The 22,268-nt window shown below is 50.7% G+C and overlaps 1 protein-coding gene across 1 annotated transcript in view; it reads left to right on the top strand.

Moving 5' to 3' along the window:
- Positions 1–20,406, top strand: part of C3 (complement C3) — a 38,030-nt gene extending 17,624 nt beyond the window's left edge. The window contains exons 20-41 of the mRNA XM_035283877.3: positions 1,909–2,051; positions 2,147–2,359; positions 3,434–3,500; positions 3,628–3,714; positions 5,278–5,481; positions 6,191–6,266; positions 6,617–6,776; positions 9,554–9,652; positions 10,132–10,288; positions 10,727–10,890; positions 13,441–13,599; positions 13,752–13,811; positions 13,942–14,032; positions 14,153–14,204; positions 16,014–16,101; positions 16,213–16,302; positions 18,048–18,153; positions 18,802–18,891; positions 19,095–19,178; positions 19,793–19,876; positions 19,963–20,098; positions 20,220–20,406. Of these exons, the coding sequence (XP_035139768.3) occupies positions 1,909–2,051; positions 2,147–2,359; positions 3,434–3,500; positions 3,628–3,714; positions 5,278–5,481; positions 6,191–6,266; positions 6,617–6,776; positions 9,554–9,652; positions 10,132–10,288; positions 10,727–10,890; positions 13,441–13,599; positions 13,752–13,811; positions 13,942–14,032; positions 14,153–14,204; positions 16,014–16,101; positions 16,213–16,302; positions 18,048–18,153; positions 18,802–18,891; positions 19,095–19,178; positions 19,793–19,876; positions 19,963–20,098; positions 20,220–20,361 (2,552 nt within the window). The 3' untranslated portion in view covers positions 20,362–20,406. The remainder of the gene's footprint in view (positions 1–1,908; positions 2,052–2,146; positions 2,360–3,433; positions 3,501–3,627; positions 3,715–5,277; positions 5,482–6,190; positions 6,267–6,616; positions 6,777–9,553; positions 9,653–10,131; positions 10,289–10,726; positions 10,891–13,440; positions 13,600–13,751; positions 13,812–13,941; positions 14,033–14,152; positions 14,205–16,013; positions 16,102–16,212; positions 16,303–18,047; positions 18,154–18,801; positions 18,892–19,094; positions 19,179–19,792; positions 19,877–19,962; positions 20,099–20,219) is intronic.
- The last annotated feature ends 1,862 nt before the right edge of the window (positions 20,407–22,268 follow it).

The raw sequence follows: 22,268 nt of genomic DNA, 5'->3' as shown, positions 1-22,268 counted from the left end.
GGCAAATCATTTGAGGTCAGGAGTTCAAGACCAGCCTAGGCAAAATGGCAAAGCCCTATCTCAAAAAAAAAAAAAAAAAAAAAAAAAAAAAAAAAAAAAGAAGGAAGGAAGGAAGAAAAGAAAGAGAAAGAACAAAAGGGTAGAATCTCATACTTGAGTTGTTGCAAACATACTTAAACCTTTTCCACTCAATCAAGCATCATTTTTAAAAAAACTAAGATTTAATTCACTTACCATATATCACCCTTTTAAAATGTATAGTTCAGGCCGGGTGCAGTGGCTCATGCCTGTAATCTCAGCACTTTGGGAGGCAGAGGTGGGCAGATCACCTTAGGCCAGGAGTTTGAGACCAGCCTGGCCAACATGGTGAAACCCCGTGTCTACTAAAAATACAAAAAATTAGCTGGGCATGGTGGTGCATGCCTGTAATCCCAGCTACTCAGGAGGCTGAGGCAGGAGAATGCCTTGAACCCAGGATACAGAGGTTACTAGTGAGCTGAGATCATGCCACTGCACTCTAACCTGAGTGACAGAGCAAGACTCCATCCCAAAATAAATAAATGAAATAATAATAAAACGTACAATTCAATGGTGTTTCATATATTTACAATGAGCATCTGTTGTTTGTTTTGTTTTGTTGGGTTTGGTTTTAGAGACAGGATCTCACTCGGTTGCCCAGGCTGAGTGCAGTGGTGCGGTCATAGCTCGCTGCAGCCTCGATTGCTCAAGCAGTCTTCCTGCCTCAGCTTCCCAAAGTGCTGTGATTACCGGAGTGAGCCACTTGGCCTAGCTAGACGATCAGGTTTAAAGTTTAAGTCTGAATGGCCGGGCGAGGTGGCTCACACCTGTAATCCCTGTAAAGCACTTTGGGAGGCTGAGGCGGGAGGATCACAAGGTCAGGAGATTGAGACCAGCCTGGCCAACATGGTGAAACCCCATCTCTACTAAAAATGCAAAAATTAGCCGGGTGTGGTGGTGGACACCTGTAATCCCAGCTATTCAGGAGGCTAAGGCAGAAGAATCGCTTGAACCCGGGAGGCAGAGGTTGCAGTGAGCCAAGACTGTGCCATTGCACTCCAGCCTGGGCATCAGAGTGAGACTCCATCTCAAAAAAAAAAAAAGTTTAAGTCTGAATTAAATTAAATACATTTAAATACAAGTACAACAAATAAAAATACAGATCCAGCTTCTCACTCGAGTTAACCCCATTGCGAGTGCTCAGCACTCACTCACAGCTTGGGGCTACCATTTCAGAGATGCCGATATATTTTGGAGATGTCCCTTTCTCCCTACACAAAGATATCTGAGTGGCGTTTAGTTCATGGGCTTCCGCAATGATAGGCCGAGTTAGGGAGAGCTCCCGCGGTGAGTAGTAAGAGCTGAGACTCAGGAGCCTGAGCTTGTCCACGCTGTCTACCCCCCGACCTTGACCCTCTGTGTGGGAAGGAGCAAAGTCCCTTTTTAAAATTTCCTCTCTTCTTAAAAAATAAGTGTGCTAGTAGCTCTTTGTTAAGTTCTATCCTATGCAGCTGTGAGACATGCTTACAGGCACGTGGTACATTCTATGTCCTTGTACTTTAACTTTCCATTGCTTTTACCTGTTGAGAAGAGGTTTAAGTTGTTAGCCAATCAGGCTTTAGTTTAGATGGTGAGGTCTGGCTCCAGCCAATGGAGATCAGACACAGCAGTAAGGACGACCCCAAATGCGTAAGGGATAAATTTGTGTGTTTTCCTTTATTTGTTGTACTCTCATTGGAAAATGGCTAGAGAGAGTACCCTTCCTGCAGCCCAGGAAGTAAAAATTGCGTGGCTCAAAGATCCTTTGTCTCAGAGCTGATTTTTCTTTGTGGCACCAAGCCTCTATTTCCATCTGTTTCCAACACTCCATGTTCTGTCTCTGCCCGGCAGGGATCTGTGTGGCAGATCCCTTCGAGGTGACTGTCATGCAGGACTTCTTCATCGACCTGAGGCTACCCTACTCTGTCGTTCGAAACGAGCAGGTGGAAATCCGAGCCGTTCTCTACAATTACCGGGAGAAGGAAGATCTCAAGGTGGGTCCCAGGGTGGCAGACGCTTCATGGAGGCTGCAAGCCAGTAGGTAGCGTGTTGCACACACACTTGCCCTGATACTTTCTCTCCCTGGCAGGTAAGGGTGGAGCTGCTCCACAACCCAGCCTTCTGCAGCCTGGCCACTGCCAAGAGGCGTCACCAACAGACTGTCACCGTCCCCCACAAGTCCTCGCTGTCCATTCCTTATGTCATCGTGCCCCTAAAGACTGGCCTGCAGGAAGTGGAAGTCAAGGCTGCTGTCTACCATTTTTTCATCAGTGACGGTGTCAAGAAGTCCCTGAAGGTCGTGGTGAGTGCTCTGGGCACCCACAGACCCTTGTCCTTCAGAGAGGGCTCCTGGTCTTCATACTATGGACTCAGGTTGGAGATCCAGGCTCTGAGACACTGAGAATCATAGTGTCTGGCTTATGAAATTTGGAAGTCCCAGAATTTCAGAAGCGGAGCCAGGATTGGGATAAAGTGAGTGAGATAACCCCAGACACAGAATTTTAGGGGGTGCCGAGAAGCTCATCAACCATCACCAATCAATAATATGTTTTTTATTTTTTTGAGATGGAGTCTCACTCTGTCTCCCAGGCTGGAGTGCAATGGCACGATGTCCTCTCACTGCAACCTCTGCCTCCTGGATTCAAGCAATTCTCCTGCCTCAGCCTCCTGAGTAGCTGGGATTGTAGGTGCCCACCGCCACGCCCAAACTTTTTTGTATTTAGTAAAGATGGGCTTTCACCATGGTGGTCAGGCTGGTCTCGAACTCCTGATCTCAGGTGATCCATCCACTTCAGCCTCCCAAAATGCTGGCGTTACAGGCATGAGCCACTGTGCCCGACCCCAATAATATTTTTTATACTCAATTTTAAAATTTTATTTTAGTTATTTATATTTTTGAGACAGAGTCTCACTCTGTCACCCAGGCTGGAGTACCGTGGCATGATCTTAGCTCACTGCAACCTCTCCCTCCAGAGTTCAATCGATTTTCATGCCTCGGCCTTCGGAGTAGCTGGGATTACTGACATTCACCACCATGCCCAGCTAATTTTTGTATTTTATTGTATTGAGACCCTGTCTCAAATACAAAGAATTCAAAAGGTTCTATTATTTCATTATTAATTTATAGTTTTCTGATAAATTCCACCACAACACAACAGGCAGGTGTTTGTATTAGCTTCTTATAAGGAGGGAAGCTGAGGCACAGAGAGGTTAAGTAACTGCCTCCTAATCACAGAGCTTGGGGGGAGGGACCGGGTTCAGAAGCTTTGACACCTATGCTAGGGTAATTCTAAGGACAGTGCCCTGCTGACCATCTATGTGTCTGTCTGTCCTTTTATCCATCCAACGACTCCCCACTACCTCCAACACCGAGTAGCCAGAAGGAATCAGGATGAACAAAACTGTGGCTGTTCGCACGCTGGATCCAGAACGCCTGGGCAATGGTGAGTCAGCTGCAGGGGTAGGGGCTGCGGGGCTGGCCGGGTGCGGCGGGGAAACGACCTGGGCTTGTTGAGGTAGGGTAGGGTGGGAGGGAGCCAGCGCCATCAGTGTCTCTCACTCACCCCGCAGAAGGCGTACAGAAAGAGGACGTCCCACCCGCAGATCTCAGTGACCAAGTCCCGGACACAGAGTCTGAGACCAGAATTCTCCTGCAAGGTGAGATGCCCTTGGTCCCAACCCCATGGGGTCCAGAAAGGCATGGAGGGAGCCGAATTCCGTCTCATTCTGGAGGTGCTTAACCCGCACCTTTCTCTTCCCCTTCACTAGGACAGCTCCTCTGTGATCCGATTTCTCTCTTTTAAATTTTTTTTTATTATTTTATACGGAGCCCTGTCACCCAAGCTGGAGTGCAATGGCACAATCTCGGCTCACTGTGACCTCTGCCTCCTGGGTTCGAGCGAGTCCCCTGCCTCAGCCTCCCTAGTAGCTGGGATTACAGGCACACACCAGCACCCTCAGCTAATTTTTTGTATTTTTAGTAGAGATGGGGTTTCACCATGTTGACCAGGCTGGTCTCTAACTCCTGACCTCAAGTGATCTGCCTGCCTTGGCCTCCCAGAGTGCTGGGATTACAGGTGTGAGCCACTATGCCTGGCTTTAAAATCTTTTTTAACCATACATTCTTTGCTATGATCGGTTTTATAGAAGCCTCCAGAGAGTATTTAATTCAGCAAAGAGCTTTTGCTGATACATCAGTTTATTTAATTTTTTCTAGAACTTCTGTGCTTCTTAGATGGGAATTAAGCTTAAATGAGAAGCAGCAGCCTGTAATCCCAGCACTTTGGGAGGCCAAGGAAGGCAGATCACCTAAGGTCAGGAGTTTGAGGCCAGCCTGGCCAACACGGTGAAACCCTGTCTCTACTAAAAGTACAAAAAATAGCTGGGCATGATGGCACATGCCTGTAATCCCAGCTACTCAGGAGGCTGAAGCAGGAGAATCACTTGAACCTGGGAGGTGGAGGTTACAGTGAGCTGAGATCACGAAACTGCACTCCAGCCTCCAGCCTGGGCAACAGAGCGAGGCTCCTTCTCAAAAAAAGCAGTACAGTATAAGACCAGAAAATCTGGAGCTCATTTCTTGCCCCAGTAGGGTAGACTGGAGAAAGATATAAGGCTCTGGGACAAGGCTTGTTTTTTTCATCTTTGATAGTGGAAGAATAATAGTATCTACCTCCAAGGGTTGGTGTGACTTTTTTTTTTGAGACGGAGTCTTGCTCTGTTGCCCAGGCTAGAGTACAGTGGTTTGATCTCAGCTTACTGCAACTTCTGCCTCCCGGGTTCAAGCGATTCTCATGTCTCAGCCTCCTGAGTAGCTGGGACTACAGGCACCAGCCACCACGCCCGGCTAACTTTTGTATTTTTAGTAGCGATGCGTTCCACCATGTTGGTCAGGCTGGTCTTGAACTCCTGACCTCAGGTGATCCACCCACCTCAGCCTCCGAAAGTGCTGGGATTACAGGTGTGAACCACCGCACCTGGCCTGGTGTGATGATTAAATGAGATACTCTATGGTGTTCTCTTAGAACAGTCTGGGAGGTAACATTGTGCAGACCCCCAACAGCCACTCAGCCGCGCAGCCTCCCCTCCCCGCTGTCACATTTTCCCAGCCCTCGCTTGTCCCCGACCCCTTGGTCCTGGCTGGATAGGAGGCTGGAACCCTTTTCACCCCACCCCAGGGTGGGTCACCCGGCTTTGACGTCCCCTCCTCGTCCGCTGCAGGGACCCCGGTGGCCCAGATGACAGAGGATGCCATCGACGCGGACCGGTTGAAGCACCTCATCGTGACCCCCTCGGGCTGTGGGGAACAGAACATGATTGGCATGACACCCACGGTCATCGCGGTGCATTACCTGGATCAAACGGAGCAGTGGGAGAAGTTCGGCTTGGAGAAGCGGCAGGGAGCCGTGGAGCTCATCAAGAAGGGTGGGCGCCCTGACCCTCTTGGAGACCCCAGGGACCCCTTTCCAAACACCCCCTCCCCTAAGGCCACACTTTGTCTCAAGACCACGCCCTCCCCTGAGGCACCGCCTCCTCCTAGCCATTCCCCATTTGAGGCCCCACCTCTTTTCAAAGCCACGCCCTCTGAGGCCCTGCCTCCTCCCAGGCTATGCTTCTTTAGACCTCGCCTCTTTCAAGGCCACGCCCATTCCCTGAGGCCCACCTCTTCTCAGGGCCACGCCCTTGAAATCCCTGCCTCCTCCCAGGCCAGACTCATAAGACCCCGCCTCTTAGGGCAACGCCCATTTGCTGAGGCCCCTCCTCTTCTCAAGGCCACCCCCTCCTGCGAGACCCCACCTCTTCTCCCAGCCACTCTTATCTGAGGCCCCACCTCCTCTCTAGGCCATGCCTCTTCTCTGAGACTCAACCCCCTCTCTGAGATCCCTTCCCTCCCTGAAAGCCCCCCACCCTCAAGATCCCTCCTTCTCTGAATCCCAGTCCTCTGAGAAGTCCTCCCCCTCCTCGCCCTGATTCCCCAACCTCTTCAAGTCCTTCCCTCTTTAAGCTGCGCTCCTCCCAGAGTCCCTCCCCGACCCTGAGCCCCTGTTTCCTCTCTGCACCCCACCCCTGCCTTCCTGGTGTGCCCCCTCTGCTCAGCCCCGCTATTTTAGGGGTCACTCTCTCTTCCATGCAGGGTACGCACAGCAGCTGGCCTTCAAACAACCCAGCTCTGCCTATGCGGCCTTCCTGAACCGGCCACCCAGCACCTGGTGAGTCCCAACAGCCAGCTCAGCCAGCTTAGGCCATGCATACCCGCTACTCTCGCATCCCAGCAGGACCCAGACCCCGGCCATGGGTAGTCCCCTAGGCCAGCCTTGCCCAAACAGCCCTAGACGCTTCCGCCCGCAGAGTCCAGGCATGCGCTGGCTGAGTGGCCGGTGATCATTAAGCAGATATCCTTAAGCACGGACCGCGTGCAACAGCTGCGTCCTGGAGCCTGGGAAGGCAAACCGGGCAAACTGGGCCAGGCCCTGGTCCCTCCCCCCTGCTCATTGGCTGGTTGGCATGGCAGTCTTTGTATCTCAGAGCCGATTGGCTCACGCTCTGTGCCCACCCCCAGGCTGACCGCCTACGTGGTCAAGGTCTTCTCTCTGGCCGTCAACCTCATTGCCATTGACTCCCAAGTCCTCTGTGGGGCTGTTAAATGGCTGATCCTGGAGAAGCAGAAGCCTGATGGGGTCTTCCAGGAGGATGGGCCCGTGATACACCAAGAAATGATTGTAAGAGACTGGGATTTAGGGCAAAATGGAAATGAGTCTCATAAGATGAACACGAGAGAGACCCCCACTTCCATGTGCCCGCTACCCAATTCCCTTTACAGAGATTGGGGTGGGGGTGGGGGCAGAGAGACAAATGAGCCAGAGGTGTCACTCCAGCATTGCAAAACCCAGACACCTGTGGAGCCTAGTGCAAAATGAAGATGCACGGCCTCTTGTTCAGAAATTATGAAGGATTTCATTATGGTCGGGCGCGGTGGCTGAGGCCTGTAATCCCAGCACTTTGGGAGGCTGAGGTGAGCGGATCACAAGGTCGGGAATTTGAGACCAGCCTGGCTAACATGGTGAAACCCTGTCTCTACTAAAAGTACAAAATTAGCAGAGCATGGTGGCACACACCCGTAGTCCCAGCTGCTTGGGAGGCTGAGGCAGGAGAATCGCTTGAACTTGGGAGGCAGAGGTTGCAGTGAGCCGAGATCATGCCACTGCACTCCAGCCTGGGCAACAGAGCAAGACTCTGTCTCAAAAAAAACACGGGGGTGAATTTCACTAAACCAAGTGCAGGGGTCCTGCCTGGGAATCCCCTTCTCACATTCAACCCATCAATACCCACATTCTCCCATGATGTTGCAAGAATCATCCCCTTCTCTCCCTCCTCATGACCAGCCCCTGGTCCAAGCAATCCTTCCCCCTCCCCTCCTTATTAGGAGACCCTGTAGAAGCCACCTCCTGGCCATCATCCTGGTGGCCTCCCACTCTTGTTGGTTCTCAGACACTCACCACATAGCAGCTGGGGTGATTTTTTCAAATCCAATCCTTTCTAAGGATCAGTCCTTAGAAAGTCCCGTGGCTCCCCCATGGCTCTTAAACACAAAATTCCTTCCAGCAGTGGTTCTCAAAGTGTGACCCTCAGACCAGCAGCAGAAGCAGCAGCGGCACCCATGAACTTACTAGAAATGCACATTCTGCGGCTAGGCTCCATGGTCCATGCCTGTCATTCCAGCGCTTTGGGAGGCCGAGGCAGGAGCATGGTTTGAGCCCAGGAGGTCAAGGCTGCAGTGAGCCATAATCGTGCCACTGCACTCCAGGCTGGCAACAGAGTAAGACCCTATCTCAAAAATAAAACATATACTGAGACCAGACCCCAGACTCACTGAATTTGGGGGCAGGACCCAGGAATCAGGGCTTTTGTTTTTTGTTTTTTTTTTGAGATGGAGTTTTGCTCTTGTGGCCCAGGCTGGAGTGCAGTGGTATGATCTCAGCTCACTGCAACCTCCCCCTCCCCAGTTCATGCGATTCTCCTGCCTCAGCCTCCCTGGTAGCTGGGATTACAGGCATGCACCACCACTCCTGGCTAATTTTGTGTTTTTGTAGATGGGGTTTCTCCATGTTGGTCAGGCTGGTCTCGAACTCCTGACCTCGGGTGATCCACCCACCTGGGCCTTCGAAAGTGCTGGGATTACAGGTGTGAGCCACTGCACCCAGCCTGAGGGGTGTGTGTGTGTGTGTGTGTGTGTGTGTGTGTGTTTTGAGATGGAGTTTTGCTTGTTACCCAGGCTGGAGTGCAATGGTGCAATCTCAGCTCACTGCAACTTCCACCTCCTGGGTTCAAGCAATTCTCCTGCCTCAGCCTCCCAAGTAGCTGGGATTACAAGCGCCCACCACCACACCCAGCTATTTTTGTATTTTTAGTAGAGACGGGGTTTCACCATGTTGACCAGGCTGCTCTCAAACTTCTGACCTCAGGTGATCTGCCCGTCTCAGCCTCCCAAAATGCTGGGATTACAGGCGTGAGCCACCACGCCCTGCCTAGGAATCTGAGTGTTTTAAAGTACCCCTATTCCCTTAGGTGATGATAATGTGTGCTTGAGATGGAGAATCACTGCTTCAGTCTGACTTTCAGGCTTCCAGACTTCCAGCCTTTCTTCTCTTTCCAGGCTCCATCCATCGATAGGAGCCTTGCTCTATTGTGCTACAGGGCCTTTGCACATGCTCTTTATCCCACCTAGTATGCTAATCCTTGCCCTCTGTGACAGTTGACTCCCTCAAGGACACTTTTCCTGACCTCCCAAACTGGGTCACACTCCCACAGTTCATTGTCACTGCTGTGTACTCTACCCCTGCACAGAACTCGTCCACTTATAGGTATATATCTCTTGGCTGGGTGTGGTGGCTCACGTCTCTAATCCCAGCACTGTGAGAGGCCGTGGTGGGTGGATCACCTGAAGTCAGGAGTTCGAGACCAGCCTAACCAACATGGGAAACCCCATCTCTATTAAATACAAAAGTTAGCCAGGCATGGTGGCACATGCCCGTAATCTCAGCTACTCGGGAGGCTGAGGCAGGAGAATTGCTTGAACCCAGGAGGCAGAGGTTGCAGGGAGCCGAGATTGTGCCACTGCACTCCAGCCTGGGCAACAAGAGAGAAACTCTGTCTCAAGAACAAACAAACAAAAACATGTATCTCTTGAGGAGCTGGGTAGACCATATCCATCTTCCCTACTAGACAAGAAGCTCCATGAGGGCTGGAACCCATGTCTGGTTTTACAACAGGTCAGCCATTGTACCCATGGTGCCAGCACAGAGGCCCTCCGTTGACATTTGCAGAAGGAAGAAATGATTGCATGAATTAATACTAAGAAGTTCGACCTACCTGGGGCAGGGTGACACGAAAAGAGACTCAGCCCTGCCCAGTACCCCTGATTCTGCAGGGGGGGATGACTGGTATGTATGGACACACCTGTGACCCCATCCTTGCTTTCTTCTGCTCCCCATTCCAGGGTGGCTTCCGGAACACCCAGGAGAAAGACATGGCCCTCACGGCCTTTGTTCTCATCTCGCTGCAGGAGGCTAAAGATATTTGCGAGGAGCTTGTCAACGTAAGTACCCTCCACCTTCCCACCCTCCCCTACGTCACCTGACACAGAGCACAGCCGCAGTGGCGCACTGAACCTGATCCATACTAGTTTATGAGTAGCAGTTTGGAGAATCTCTCCCCACACTTGTTCAGCGACTCACATCAACAGCATGAAATTGGTTCCAGTGGGAGCATTTACACCACAGAAATTGTCAATCGTTACAAACCAAGGATCCCTCAACCCTCCCACTGGAGACTGATTGTTAAACATTTACCAGCACACCATGGGATACATGGACTTCTCCAGATACATAATAGGTATTCAGCGACAAGGCAGCTCATGCCTAAAACGTCTGGGAAGTCCTCAGAAATGGACAAATCTAAGACAGATATATCCCAAGGGCAGAAGTCCCTGATGCTCAGGAAGTGCTCTTTGTATGAGCCTTACTAATGAGACAGCAGTGCCCACGTGACCAGAGAATCTGATCCTCTTTCCCACAGAGCCTGCCACGCAGCATCATTGATGCAGGAAACTTCCTTGAAGCCAACTACATGAACCTACAGAGATCCTACACTGTGGCCATCGCTGGCTACGCCCTGGCCCAGCTGGACAAACTGAACGGGCCTCTTCTCAACAAATTTCTGAGCACAGCCAAAGGTGAGGGATGGCCTGGAGGAGCGAAGGCTGGAGTTTAGGGCAGGAAATACTGAGCTGGGATGCACGGCTTTTAGCTGAGCTGGGATGGATGACCCTAAGCCAATGGATGGACAGTCCTAGGCTATCAAGCTGAGACACATGACCCTGAGCTGAGCTGAGATGCATGGCTGTACGGTTTACCAGGTGCTCACTGTCAACCATACAAGGTTTGTCGCATGATTCATTCAACAAATGCGTGTTAAGCATCCATTTCAAAGGGAGAAGTGAGAGTGGATGAAACAAGGGCAAGGCAGGAGCCAACGAACTGAGAGCCTCAGATGTCAGCCAGGACACCTGGACACCAAGATGTGTAGCATGCGTCTTTTTCTGAGCTTTGTCCGAGCCATCCCCAGGCTGGACAGAGCAGTAAGCATTGGGGTTGGGGTATCCTCTTTGCAGATAAGAACCGCTGGGAGGAGCCTGGTCAGCAGCTCTACAACGTGGAGGCCACATCCTATGCCCTCTTGGCCCTCCTGCAGATGAAAGACTTTGACTTTGTGCCTCCCGTTGTGCGTTGGCTCAATGAGCAGAGATACTACGGTGGCGGCTATGGCTCTACCCAGGCAAGTGGTCCCCCGGCCCCAGGAACATGCGTATCTGCCTCCTGTGGCTTCCACGGGCCTCCTAGAGAAGACACTGAGGCCCACAGAGGCAGTTCTTCTTTCCCACCAGCCAGTGTGATGGGAGTGGAGTGGAGAATCGGTTTTTCTTAGTTGCAAACCCATCTATAGGTTCTAGAATACAATCTGGATACTCCAAGCTGTGCGTTGAGCCTTCTTGCCCCAGGTGTCTAGATCATGTTCTTAGGGCCCAGGTTCAGGTGTAAGCCCCTCTCTCCACCTGGTGGGTTCTAGACCATGTTCCCAGTTCCAATAGGCTCACTGTCTTACCCTGCCTCGCTGGCGGGTTCTAGACCAGGGTCCCAGTTCTCCTGTGTCACAATCTTACCCTGCCTCACTAGACCAGGGTCCCAGTTCTCCTGTTGTCACAATCTTACCCTGCCTGGCTAGTGGGTTCTAGACCAGGGTCCCAGTTCTCCTGTGTCGCAGTCTTACCCTGCCTCGCTGGTGGGTTCTAGACCAGGGTCCCAGTTCTCCTGTGTCACAATCTTACCCTGCCTCACTAGACCAGGGTCCCAGTTCTCCTGTGTCACAATCTTACCCTGCCTCGGGGGTGGGTTCTAGACCAGGTTCCCAGTTCTCCTGTGTCACAATCTTACCCTGCCTCAGGGGTGGGTTCTAGACCAGGGTCCCAGTTCTCCTGTGTCGCAGTCTTACCCTGCCTCGCTGGTGGGTTCTAGACCAGGGTCCCAGTTCTCCTGTGTCACAATCTTACCCTGCCTCGGGGGTGGGTTCTAGACCAGGGTCCCAGTTCTCCTGTGTCACAATCTTGCCCTGCCTCACTAGACCAGGGTCCCAGTTCTCCTGTGTCACAATCTTACCCTGCCTCGGGGGTGGGTTCTAGACCAGGGTCCCAGTTCTCCTGTGTCACAATCTTACCCTGCCTCGCTGGTGGGTTCTAGACCAGGGTCCCAGTTCTCCTGTGTCACAATCTTACCCTGCCTCGGGGGTGGGTTCTAGACCAGGGTCCCAGTTCTCCTGTGTCACAATCTTACCCTGCCTGGTGGGTTCTAGACCAGGTTCCCAGTTCTCCTATCTCACAATCTTACCCTGCCTCGGGGGTGGGTTCTAGACCAGGTTCCCAGTTCTCCTGTGTCACAATCTTACCCTGCCTGGTGGGTTCTAGACCAGGTTCCCAGTTCTCCTATCTCACAATCTTACCCTGCCTCGGGGGTGGGTTCTAGACCAGGTACCCAGTTCTCCTGTGTCACAATCTTACCCTGCCTCGGGGGTGGGTTCTAGACCAGGGTCCCAGTTCTCCTGTGTCACAATCTTACCCTGCCTCAGGGGTGGGTTCTAGACCAGGTTCCCAGTTCTCCTGTGTCACAATCTTACCCTGCCTCGCTAGACCAGGGTCCCAGTTCTCCTGTGTCACAATCTTACCCTGCCTCGCTGGTGGGTTCTAGACAAAGTTCCCAGGTCTCCTACCTCATAATCTTACCCTGCCTCGCTGGTGGGTTCTAGACCAGGTTCCCAGTTCCCCTATGTCACAATCTTACCCTGCCTCGCTGGTGGGTTCTAGACCAGGTTCCCAGTTCTCCTATCTCACAATCTTACCCTGCCTCGCTGGTGGGTTCTAGACCAGGTTCCCAGTTCCCCTATGTCACAATCTTACCCTGCCTCGCTGGTGGGTTCTAGACCAGGTTCCCCGTTCTCCTATCTCACAATCTTACCCTGCCTCGCTGGTGGGTTCTAGACCAGGTTCCCAGTTCTCCTATCTCACAATCTTACCCTGCCTCGCTGGTGGGTTCTAGACCAGGTTCCCAGTTCTCCTATCTCACAATCTTACCCTGCCTCGCTGGTGGGTTCTAGACCAGGTTCCCAGTTCCCCTATGTCACAATCTTACCCTGCCTCACTGGTGGGTTCTAGACCAGGTTCCCAGTTCTACCAGACTCCCAATGTCACACTGTCTCACTGGTGGGCTCCATACTATGTTCTCAGTTACCCTAGGGCGTTATCCAAACCCTCTTCTAGACCATGGTTTCAGAAACTTGAGGCTTCAGCATCATTGGGCTCCAGTTGACCTTTCTTTCTAGTGGTCTGTCAATTATGTTCTCAGGGTTACAGTATCACTTTCGGGTTCTAGATTATATGCTCAGTGTCCTCTGGCTACAGTTTTATTCTGTTTTTCATGAGTGGGTTCTAGACATATTCTCAGCGTCTCCAAGTCCTGGTGTAAGACTCTGTCCTCTGGATGGATCCAGACCACATCCTCAGGGTCACTAGACCTTTAATCTTACATCTAGACTTTCTGGTGGATTCTAGACATGTTCTCAGCATCTCCAAGTCCTGATGTAAATTTCTGTCCCATGGAGAGTTCTAGAACATGTTCTCAGTGTCTGAGGACCTTCAGTATTACTCCTGAACTCTCTAGTGTGTTCTGGGCCATGATTTGATGTCCCAGATCTGATGTGAACCTCTTTATCCCCCATTGAATTCTACCCACTTTCCAAGGTTCCCAGCTCACCACCTTTCTCTCTCATGGGTTCTAGGCCACCTTCATGGTGTTCCAAGCCTTGGCCCAATACCAAAAGGACGTCCCTGACCACAAGGAACTGAACCTGGATGTGTCCCTCCAACTGCCAAGCCGCAGCTCCAAGATCGTTCACCGTATCCACTGGGAATCAGCCAGCCTCCTGCGATCAGAAGAGGTACAGTCACCCAGCCAAGCCCTCCTCACTCTTGCTGTCACCCTCTCCACCAGCCAGAGTTTACTGCGAAGCTAGAGGGAGGGCAGGTGACCATCACAGGCAGTAGAAGGCTTAATTCCCAACATGCTGTCTTCTCTCTCCTCACTCTGCAGACCAAGGAAAATGAGGGATTCACTGTCACAGCTGAAGGAAAAGGCCAAGGCACCTTGTCGGTAAGGAACAGGAAAACAGAAACCCACACTGGCCTGGCTCATGCCCCTCTGTCCCAGAGAGACCCTCTCTTCCTGTCTTCAACAGTCCTAGTCCTGTGGGCTGACACTGTCTCCTCTCCCATCTTACCAGGTGGTGACAATGTACCATGCTAAGGCCAAAGGTCAACTCACCTGTAATAAATTCGACCTCAGGGTCACCATAACACCAGCGCCGGAAACAGGTAAAAGGAATCGAGGCCTTATCTGCCACCTTCCTCCTGCCCCTCTTCTAATGCCTTCACCCCTCCTGAATCAACACATGGGTATACCCTCCCCCATCTTTCTCTTTTCTGTGTTTCTAGAAAAGAGGCCTCAGGATGCCAAGAACACTATGGTCCTTGAGATCTGCACCAGGTAAGAAGCTAGACGCCTGGGGTTCATCTTGGCCATCCCTCTATCTCTAGCGAGACTTCTTGCAAAGAATATCTATGATATTCAATACTTTCCAAGTACACTGTGTATCTGATACTGTTCTAAGTATCTGCCATGAGGTAGAGAACACATGAGGACCGTCCTTGCTTTGCATGTCAGTGTGAGACCACGGCAATGACCATGGAAGGTGAGACTGTCCCAGTGATCTTGGCAATCAATGGAGAAAAGTACACAATCATTCCATGACCTCTAAATGTTTCTTTTTTTTTCTTTTAAGAGAGATAGGGTCTTGCTCTGCTAGCCAGGCTGGAGTGCAGTGGCATAATCATAGCTCACCGTAACCTCAAACTCCCTGGCTCAAGCGATCCTCCTGCCTCAGCCACTGAAGTAGCTGGGACTACAGGAGTGTGCCATAACACCTGGCTAATTTTTGTTTTTGTATTCCTTCTAGACGTAGGGGCTACTGTGTTGCCGAGGCTGGTCTCGAACTCCTGGCCTTGAGCAGTCCTCTACCTTGGCCTCACAAAGTTTTGGGATTACAGGCATGAGCCACCATGCCTAGCCTAAATGTTTCTATTACAACATTTTAAATTCTCATACTTCCAGTTACAAAGATGTAGGGAAATGAAAGATATAGTAAGATGACTATTTGACTACACTGTAATTTAAAACACTAGAACATTGAGATGCAAGGTGTTGTTCTTGTTTTTTTCCTTTTTAAGACACTTATGGAGAGTTCCTCAGGAAAAAAACATTAACAAATGCTTGCCTTCTTCTCTTTGTGTAATTTACAACATGGAGTGAATACCTTTTCTATGCCTTGGTACGTTGTCTTGCTCCTTTCTAAGTCCGGATCAGCTTCCAATATGTTATCCTTTGAGCTTTCCGTGTCATGAAATTCCTCCAGGAGTTCCTTTAAAGTGACTTTTTATTCTATAATGTCCCTTCTTCTCGGACATCTTCATCCTTTTCGTCCCCGTGCCTTCCTCATTTATGCTGATACATTTGCCTTCACTGAGTACCTCCAGCCACTGCTCAGCACCCCAGGCTCTGCTCGTCTTCTGTCGCTCCATTTATGCCCTCTTTGAAGTTCACTTCTGGCATTATCACTTTTCATTTCTTTGCTGCATTTTTATCTTTGTCACCAGTTCCCTCTTTTGGTGACACATTGTTGGAAAATCAAATGGGAGTTTGCCGCCTGGAGACAGGGAGGCAGTGGAACTACACACTCTGCTGTCTGTGCATAAATTGAATAGCAGAAGCTCAGTGACCAATCACTGATGGACTTCGAAAGGAGTGACAGTCATTGGCCCTCAATTATGATGCTCTTCTGTTATTTATGTAGTGATTTCTAGACTGAAGAGTTAGCAACAAAGTCTATACCTCGTGCAGCTACTCATGATCAAGGTGCTGAAATGTGAACATGTCACGGGGTACTAGTGTTATTTAACTGATTCATGCCGAGTGAGGGTTGTCTGTATTCTTGCCTTTGTTTCCTAGAACTGATGCATGGAGGGGGTCACATAATGCAACCAATGTTATTTAGAGCTGGAATTTGAATCCATGCAGTTGGGTCCAGAGTCTGAGCTCTTAATCAATCACCTTGACCGTTACACTACCATGCCTTTTATTTCCTTTGGGAAAAATGTTTCCTAAAAAATGTAACGCCCCTCCGTGCTGCTCTGTGGGAATTGGAAGTCTCAGTGCCTGACCAGACTTCCTTGCCCAGGAACAGACCCTTGGGGCTGACCCCACCTTAGGACCCAATATCCTTCTTTCTGTACTATCCAGGTACCTGGGAGACCAGGATGCCACTATGTCTATCCTGGACATATCCATGATGACTGGCTTCGCTCCAGACACAGAAGACCTGAAGTTGGTATGAAGGGCTCAGAAGCTGGGATAAGTGGAAAGGAGCCTGGGGTCTGGGAGAGGCTGCAGGCAGAGAATGGTCCAGGAAGGATTGTTCACAGTCTTTACCTTTCCCCAGCTGAGCAATGGCGTTGACAGATACATCTCCAAGTTTGAGCTGGACAAAGCCTTCTCCGATAGGAACACCCTCATCATCTACCTGGAAAAGGTAAGGCTGCATCATCCTCCCCTGGGAGGCTTCCATGGGCAGCTTGACCTCTGTCTGGCTGGTCTTTTCTTTTCTCTTCAGCTTTTGTCTCTGGGTCAGGCTAGCCCTAGGCTAGAGGAGACAGGGTCTGTGCTGCTGGGTGATAGAGGAAGGAGCTTGCAAAATAAGGGGGTCAACCCAGTATCTGCTATAAGCATCTCATCTTCTGACCCTTGGCTCCTCCAGCTTCTCACCAGCGTTTTAAACCATTGAAAAAGAGCCCCTTTGGGTTTTTTTTTCCTTTTTTGCTATATTTTTAAAACTCTGCTGCAGGTTTGTTTTTTTTTTTTTTTAAGTGCTTTGTAGAGAGAAAGCTCTTGCCTTGTTCCCTAGCCCAATCCTGAGCTTTGTTTCTTTCTTTGCATCCATTTCTCTCTTCTGTTGTTTTCTTTCTTTCAAGAGACAAGGTCTCTCTGTATCACCCAGGCTGGAGAGCAGTGTCTTCATACTAGCTCACTGCAAAGTCAAAATTTCTGGGCTCAAGGGATCCTCCTGCCTCAGCTCCTGAGTAGCTGGGACTACAGGCCTGCAACACTGCACCCAGCTAGTTTTTTGTTTGTTGTTTATTTTTCCATCAATATTATACTTTCGTACCCAGCCTTTTTATTTTTTTTTCACTACAGCCTTGACCTCCCAGGCTACATAATCCTCTCACCTCTGCCTCCTGAGTAGCTGGAGTTACAGGTGCATGCAACCATGCCCAGCGAATTAAAAAAAAGAAAAGTTTGTAGATATGGGGACCCACTATAATGCCCAGGCTGGTTTTAAACTCCCAAGCTCAAGTGATCCTCCCACCTCAGCCTCCTGAAGTACTGGGATTACAGGCATAAGCCCCTGGTGCCTGGCCTCAGCTAAATTTTTGTTCTCGTTTCTTCATAAATGTTCTGTGTAAGTATCCAGAATTGCTTTATTTTTTGTAGAGATGGGGATCTTGATATGTTGCTCAAGTTGGTCTCAAACTATTGGCCTTAAGCAATCTTCCTGCCTCAGCCTCCTAAGGGGCTGGGATTCCAGGCATGAGCCACCACACATGCCCTATCTTCTGTTATTTTCTCTCCATCTGGTATTCTCTTACTCTTTTGTCTCTACCAGGATTTGGGCTTTCTCCTCTCCCTTCTCTATTTCTTCCTATTCTCCTATCCCCATATCCTCCCTGCTAACTCCTGACCAGATACCCACAGGGCCCCTCAATCCCATTTTAGTCAGTTTAAGTAACACTAGCTACTAAAACAAAACCCCTAAGAATATGGGATCTTAACACAACAGACTTGTATTTCTCAGTCATGTAAAGTCCAGTTGGCATGGGAGGAAAGGAAGGGTCCCTCTGTTCCATGTAGTCACTCAGGGATCCAAGCACCTTCCATCCTGGGGCTCTGAAATCCTTAGGATCTTTTGTAGTTCTCTGTAGGATTCGTTCATTATAGATGAAAAGAAGATTGTGCATGGGTTGTTTTTATGGGCATAAATAGCAATCCATTGGCCAGAGTTCAGCCACCTGGCCACACCTAATTGGAAGAGGAGCTGAGAAATGTAGTCCAGCTGTGAGCCTAGAAAGAACAGTAAATGGATTTGGTGAGTTGCTCATTTATCTTCGCCACTTCCTCCTCGACTCATTCAATTTCTCCATCACTTCCCCAGCTCTCAGGACCTAATGCTGGACTCCTTCCCACATCACCTCCCTAACCAAGCTCCTCCTTCCCCCTCAGGTCTCACACTCCGAGGAAGACTGTCTGTCTTTCAAAGTTCACCAGTACTTTAATATAGAGCTTATCCAGCCTGGTGCAGTCAAGGTTTACGCCTATTACAACCTGGGTGAGCAGCCAACCTAGGGCCTGGGGTCTAATGGTTCCAGGGGCTGGAGAGTCCCAAGTATATATGAGTTGTGAGGATCTGAGAATGAGGCTCTAAGGAGTCCGGGAATTTGAGGATTAGTAGTCTGAAGGTCCCACGAGTTTGAAGGTCCCAAGCATCTATGACTTGAGGTTCTGAGGTTCTGAGGGGATCTGAGAATGAAGTTCTAAGGAGTCCAGGGATTTCAGGATTAGTTGTCTGAAGGTCCCAGAGGTCTAAGGGTCACAAGGATCTATGAGTTGGTTCTAGGGATCTGAGAGTTGGGGGTCTGATGGATCCAGGAGTCTCAGGGACCTAGGTACATGTGAGTTGGGGGAGGCAGTCTGAAAATAAGGGTCTAACGATTCCAGGGATATGACGGTTGGAGATCTGAGTGTCCCAGGAATCTATGAATTTGGGGTCTGAGGGTCCCAGGCATCTGTGAGCTGGGTCTGAGAATCCCAAAGATCAGAAAGTAGAGGGGGTCTGGGGGTCTGAGGGAGCTGAGGGGTTGAAGACCTGGCATCTCCAGGTCTGTAGACTGAGAACTGGGGATCTGGACCTCCCAGGCGTGGTCTTGGGAGGGAGGCCCTTATCCCCTGATCTCCTCCGCATCATGTCCGCCTGCAGAGGAAAGCTGTACACGGTTCTACCACCCAGAAAAGGAGGACGGAAAGCTGAACAAGCTCTGCCGGGATGAACTGTGCCGCTGTGCTGAGGGTGAGTTCCCTGAAGCCAGGAACAGGTGGGCCTGAGCAAGCCACACTTCCCCAGGTCGTCCATCTCATGGCCAGGGACCCCCCCAGGGGCCATATCTAGGGGACATACCAAGAGGGGTAGGCTCCCAGAGCTGGCCACACCCATGGGCAGTAGGCCCAGATGAGGAGTGGGACTTAGACCCTGTCTCCACCCCCACCCTGCAGAGAATTGCTTCATGCAAAAGTCAGGAGACAAGATCACCCAGGAGGAACGGCTGGACAAAGCCTGCGAGCCAGGAGTGGACTATGGTGAGTGGAGGGGGTCACTCGTGTGGCTGTGTGTCCACCTGTATGGTGGGTGGTAGGTATGGTTGTCATGGTGTGACTTCAGGCTGTGGCTGTGGGTGACTGTGGTGTGTGTGTGTGCACGTGTTGTGAGGGGCCATGACTGTGTGGGGAACCGTGACTAGGAGTGGCCTGGGTATGTGTACGTGAGAAAAGGTGAGTGTGGTTGTGTGCAGTGTGGCTGTGAGGTTGTAGTTGTGTGTGGCAATGGTTATGTGAGGCTGTGGTTGTGGACACCTGAAGTTACATATATGACTGCAGTGATTATGGCTTTGTGTGCTGTGATTGTGGCTGGTTATGCTCATGGCCATGTGGCTGTAGTGTTGTGTGTATATGAGTAGCTGTCATTGCCTTGGATACATACATTACTATACTTTATAGGTGGCTGGGCCTGTGTGCATGCATGTGACCCTCTATGCTTGTGTGTGTAATGAGGGGTGTGCCATAATGTGACTGGCTGTGATTCTCCAACTTTCTGCTTGGGGGAGAGAGCCACATGCCCTGGTGCACTTGCAAACCAGGGTGCCCCTCATGGTCAACCTAGCCCACGACCCACACTGTCCGCCTGTCCCCCACAGTGTACAAGACCCGACTGGTCAAGATCCAGCTGTCCAATGACTTTGACGAGTACGTCATGGCCATTGAGCAGATCATCAAGTCAGGTCAGCCTCAGCACGCTGCCTGGGGGTGGGGGGCTCCCTGACTTCCTCCCCATGGCTCAGCTTCTTCCCTCTGCCCACCACTCCAGGCACGGATGAGGTGCAGGTTGGGCAGCAGCGCACATTCATCAGCCCCATCAAGTGCAGAGAAGCCCTGAAGCTGGAGAAAGGGAAACTCTACCTCATGTGGGGCCTCTCCTCCGACTTCTGGGGAGAGAAACCCAAGTGAGTGCTGTCCTGCGCACGCGGGAGCAAACACCACGCCCATGCCACGCCCACACAATTTTCCCCGCCCTTTCCCCGCCCACACCACGCCCCTTCCTGACCTGCTATTCCTCCCCTCCAGCATCAGCTACATCATCGGGAAGGACACTTGGGTGGAGCACTGGCCGGAGGAAGATGAATGCCAAGACGAAGAGAACCAGAAACAATGCCAGGAACTGGGCACCTTCACGGAGAACATGGTTGTCTATGGATGCCCCAACTGACCACACCCCCATTCCCCCACTCCCAATAAAGCTTGTTGTATTTCACACGTCTGGAGTTTTTTGCCAGAGAGCAAGATGCTGCAATCCCCCAGCCGCCTCACCTGCAGCTCAGCTCCAACCTACTTGAAACCTCACCTGTTCCCACTGCATTCTCTCCTGGCGTTCACCTGCGAGTGTGCTGACTTCTTTATTCAAGAAGCATGGACCTGCCTCTCCTGCACGTAGCCTGAGTGAACCTGCATCTCACCTCCATTTCGCCTGCATACTCACCTGTACACTCACCGGCAGCTCACAGCCGCTTCACCTGAGTTCTCACCTCTTTGCTCCTCTGTATCCTCACCTGTTAATTTTACCAAAATTTTCGTTTCGTTTCTTTTTTTTTTTTTTTTGCAAAATCCATTCCACACTGTCTTCTTTTTCTGGTGGGGTGGGAATGGAGTCTCACTCCGTCACCCAGGCTGGAGTGCAGTGGCACGATCTTGGCTCACTGCAACCTCCGCCTCCCAGGTTCAAGTGATTCTCCTGCCTCAGCCTACTAGGTAACTGGGATTACAGGTACCTGCCACCTTGCCCAGCTAATTTTTGTATATTTAGTAGAGAATGGATTTAACCATGTTGGCCAGGCTGGTCTTGAACTCCTGACCTCAAGTGATCTGCCCACCTTGGCCTCCCAAAGTGGTTGGATTACAGGTGTGAGCCACCGCACCCAGCCCCCCCAGCACCTAGGTATAAGCCCAGGATGCATTCACTCTTTTTTTCCCTAATGTTCTCCCCCCTCCCAATCTTATCGATATTTTCATCTGAATCTTTACCAGCCCGCTCATCTGCATCCTCAGCTCTATCCACATATTGATTTATGTTGGTGGTGGTGGTGGTTTGTTTTTGTAAGTTTTTCTGAGATGAAGTTTCGTTCTTGTCACCCAGGCTGGAGTGCAATGACGCGATCTTGGCTCATTGCAACCTCTGCCACCTGGGTTCAAGTGATTTTCCTGCCTTAGCCTCCCGAGTACCAGCCTCCCGTGGCTGGCTAATTTTTGTATTTTTATTAGAGACGGTGTTTCACCATGTCCACCAGCCTGGTCTTGAACTCCTGACCTCAGGTGATCCTCCTATCTGGGCCTCCAAAACTGCTAGGATTACAGGCGTGAGCCATCGTGCCTGGCCAGGGTGTTTTTGTTTCTGTTTTTGGCCTCCTCACCTGGGCCCTACACCTACATCTCTACCTGTAAGCCTACCTGTATCTTTACCTTAACAACATTCTTACCTATATTCTCACCTATTTTTTCGCAACTGCACCCTCTTCAGTGAGTGTATTTTCTCTGCATCTTCATCTGGGTCCTCACCTGCATCTTTACCTGCATGCTTTTCTAGATATTTTCTTGTGTTCTTGCCAGCGTTCTCACCTACATTCTCACCTGCACATTTATCTGTCTTCTTACTGTAACCACCCAATGGGTTCGCTTTGTCCACTGCTTGGACAGAGCCAATTTATCAAACGGGGATTGCAGTGGAGAAAGAGCAGTTCACGCAGAGCCAGCTGTGCGGGAGGCCAGAGTTTTATTATTACTCAAAGCAGTCTCCTCGAGCGTTTGGGGATCAGAGTTGTTAAAGATAGTTTGGTGGGCCGGATGCAGTGGCTCACGCCTGTAATCCCAGCACTGTGGGAGGCCGAGGCAGGAGGATCACAAGGTCAGGAGTTTGAGACCAGCTTGGCCAATATGGTGAAGCCCCATCTCTACTAAAAAAATTTAAAAATTAGCTGGGCATGTTGGTGGGCTCCTGTAGTCCCAGCTACTCAGGAGGCTGAGGCAGGAGAATGGCTTTAACTCAGGAGGTGGATGTTGGAGGGTGCCAAGATCGAGCCACTGCACTCCAGCCTGGGTGACAGAGCAAGACTTCGTCTCAAA

This window comes from Callithrix jacchus, chromosome 22 (assembly GCF_049354715.1).
Source record: "Callithrix jacchus isolate 240 chromosome 22, calJac240_pri, whole genome shotgun sequence".
NCBI lineage: Eukaryota > Metazoa > Chordata > Mammalia > Primates > Cebidae > Callithrix > Callithrix jacchus.
This window is presented reverse-complemented; position numbering and strand designations above follow the sequence as displayed.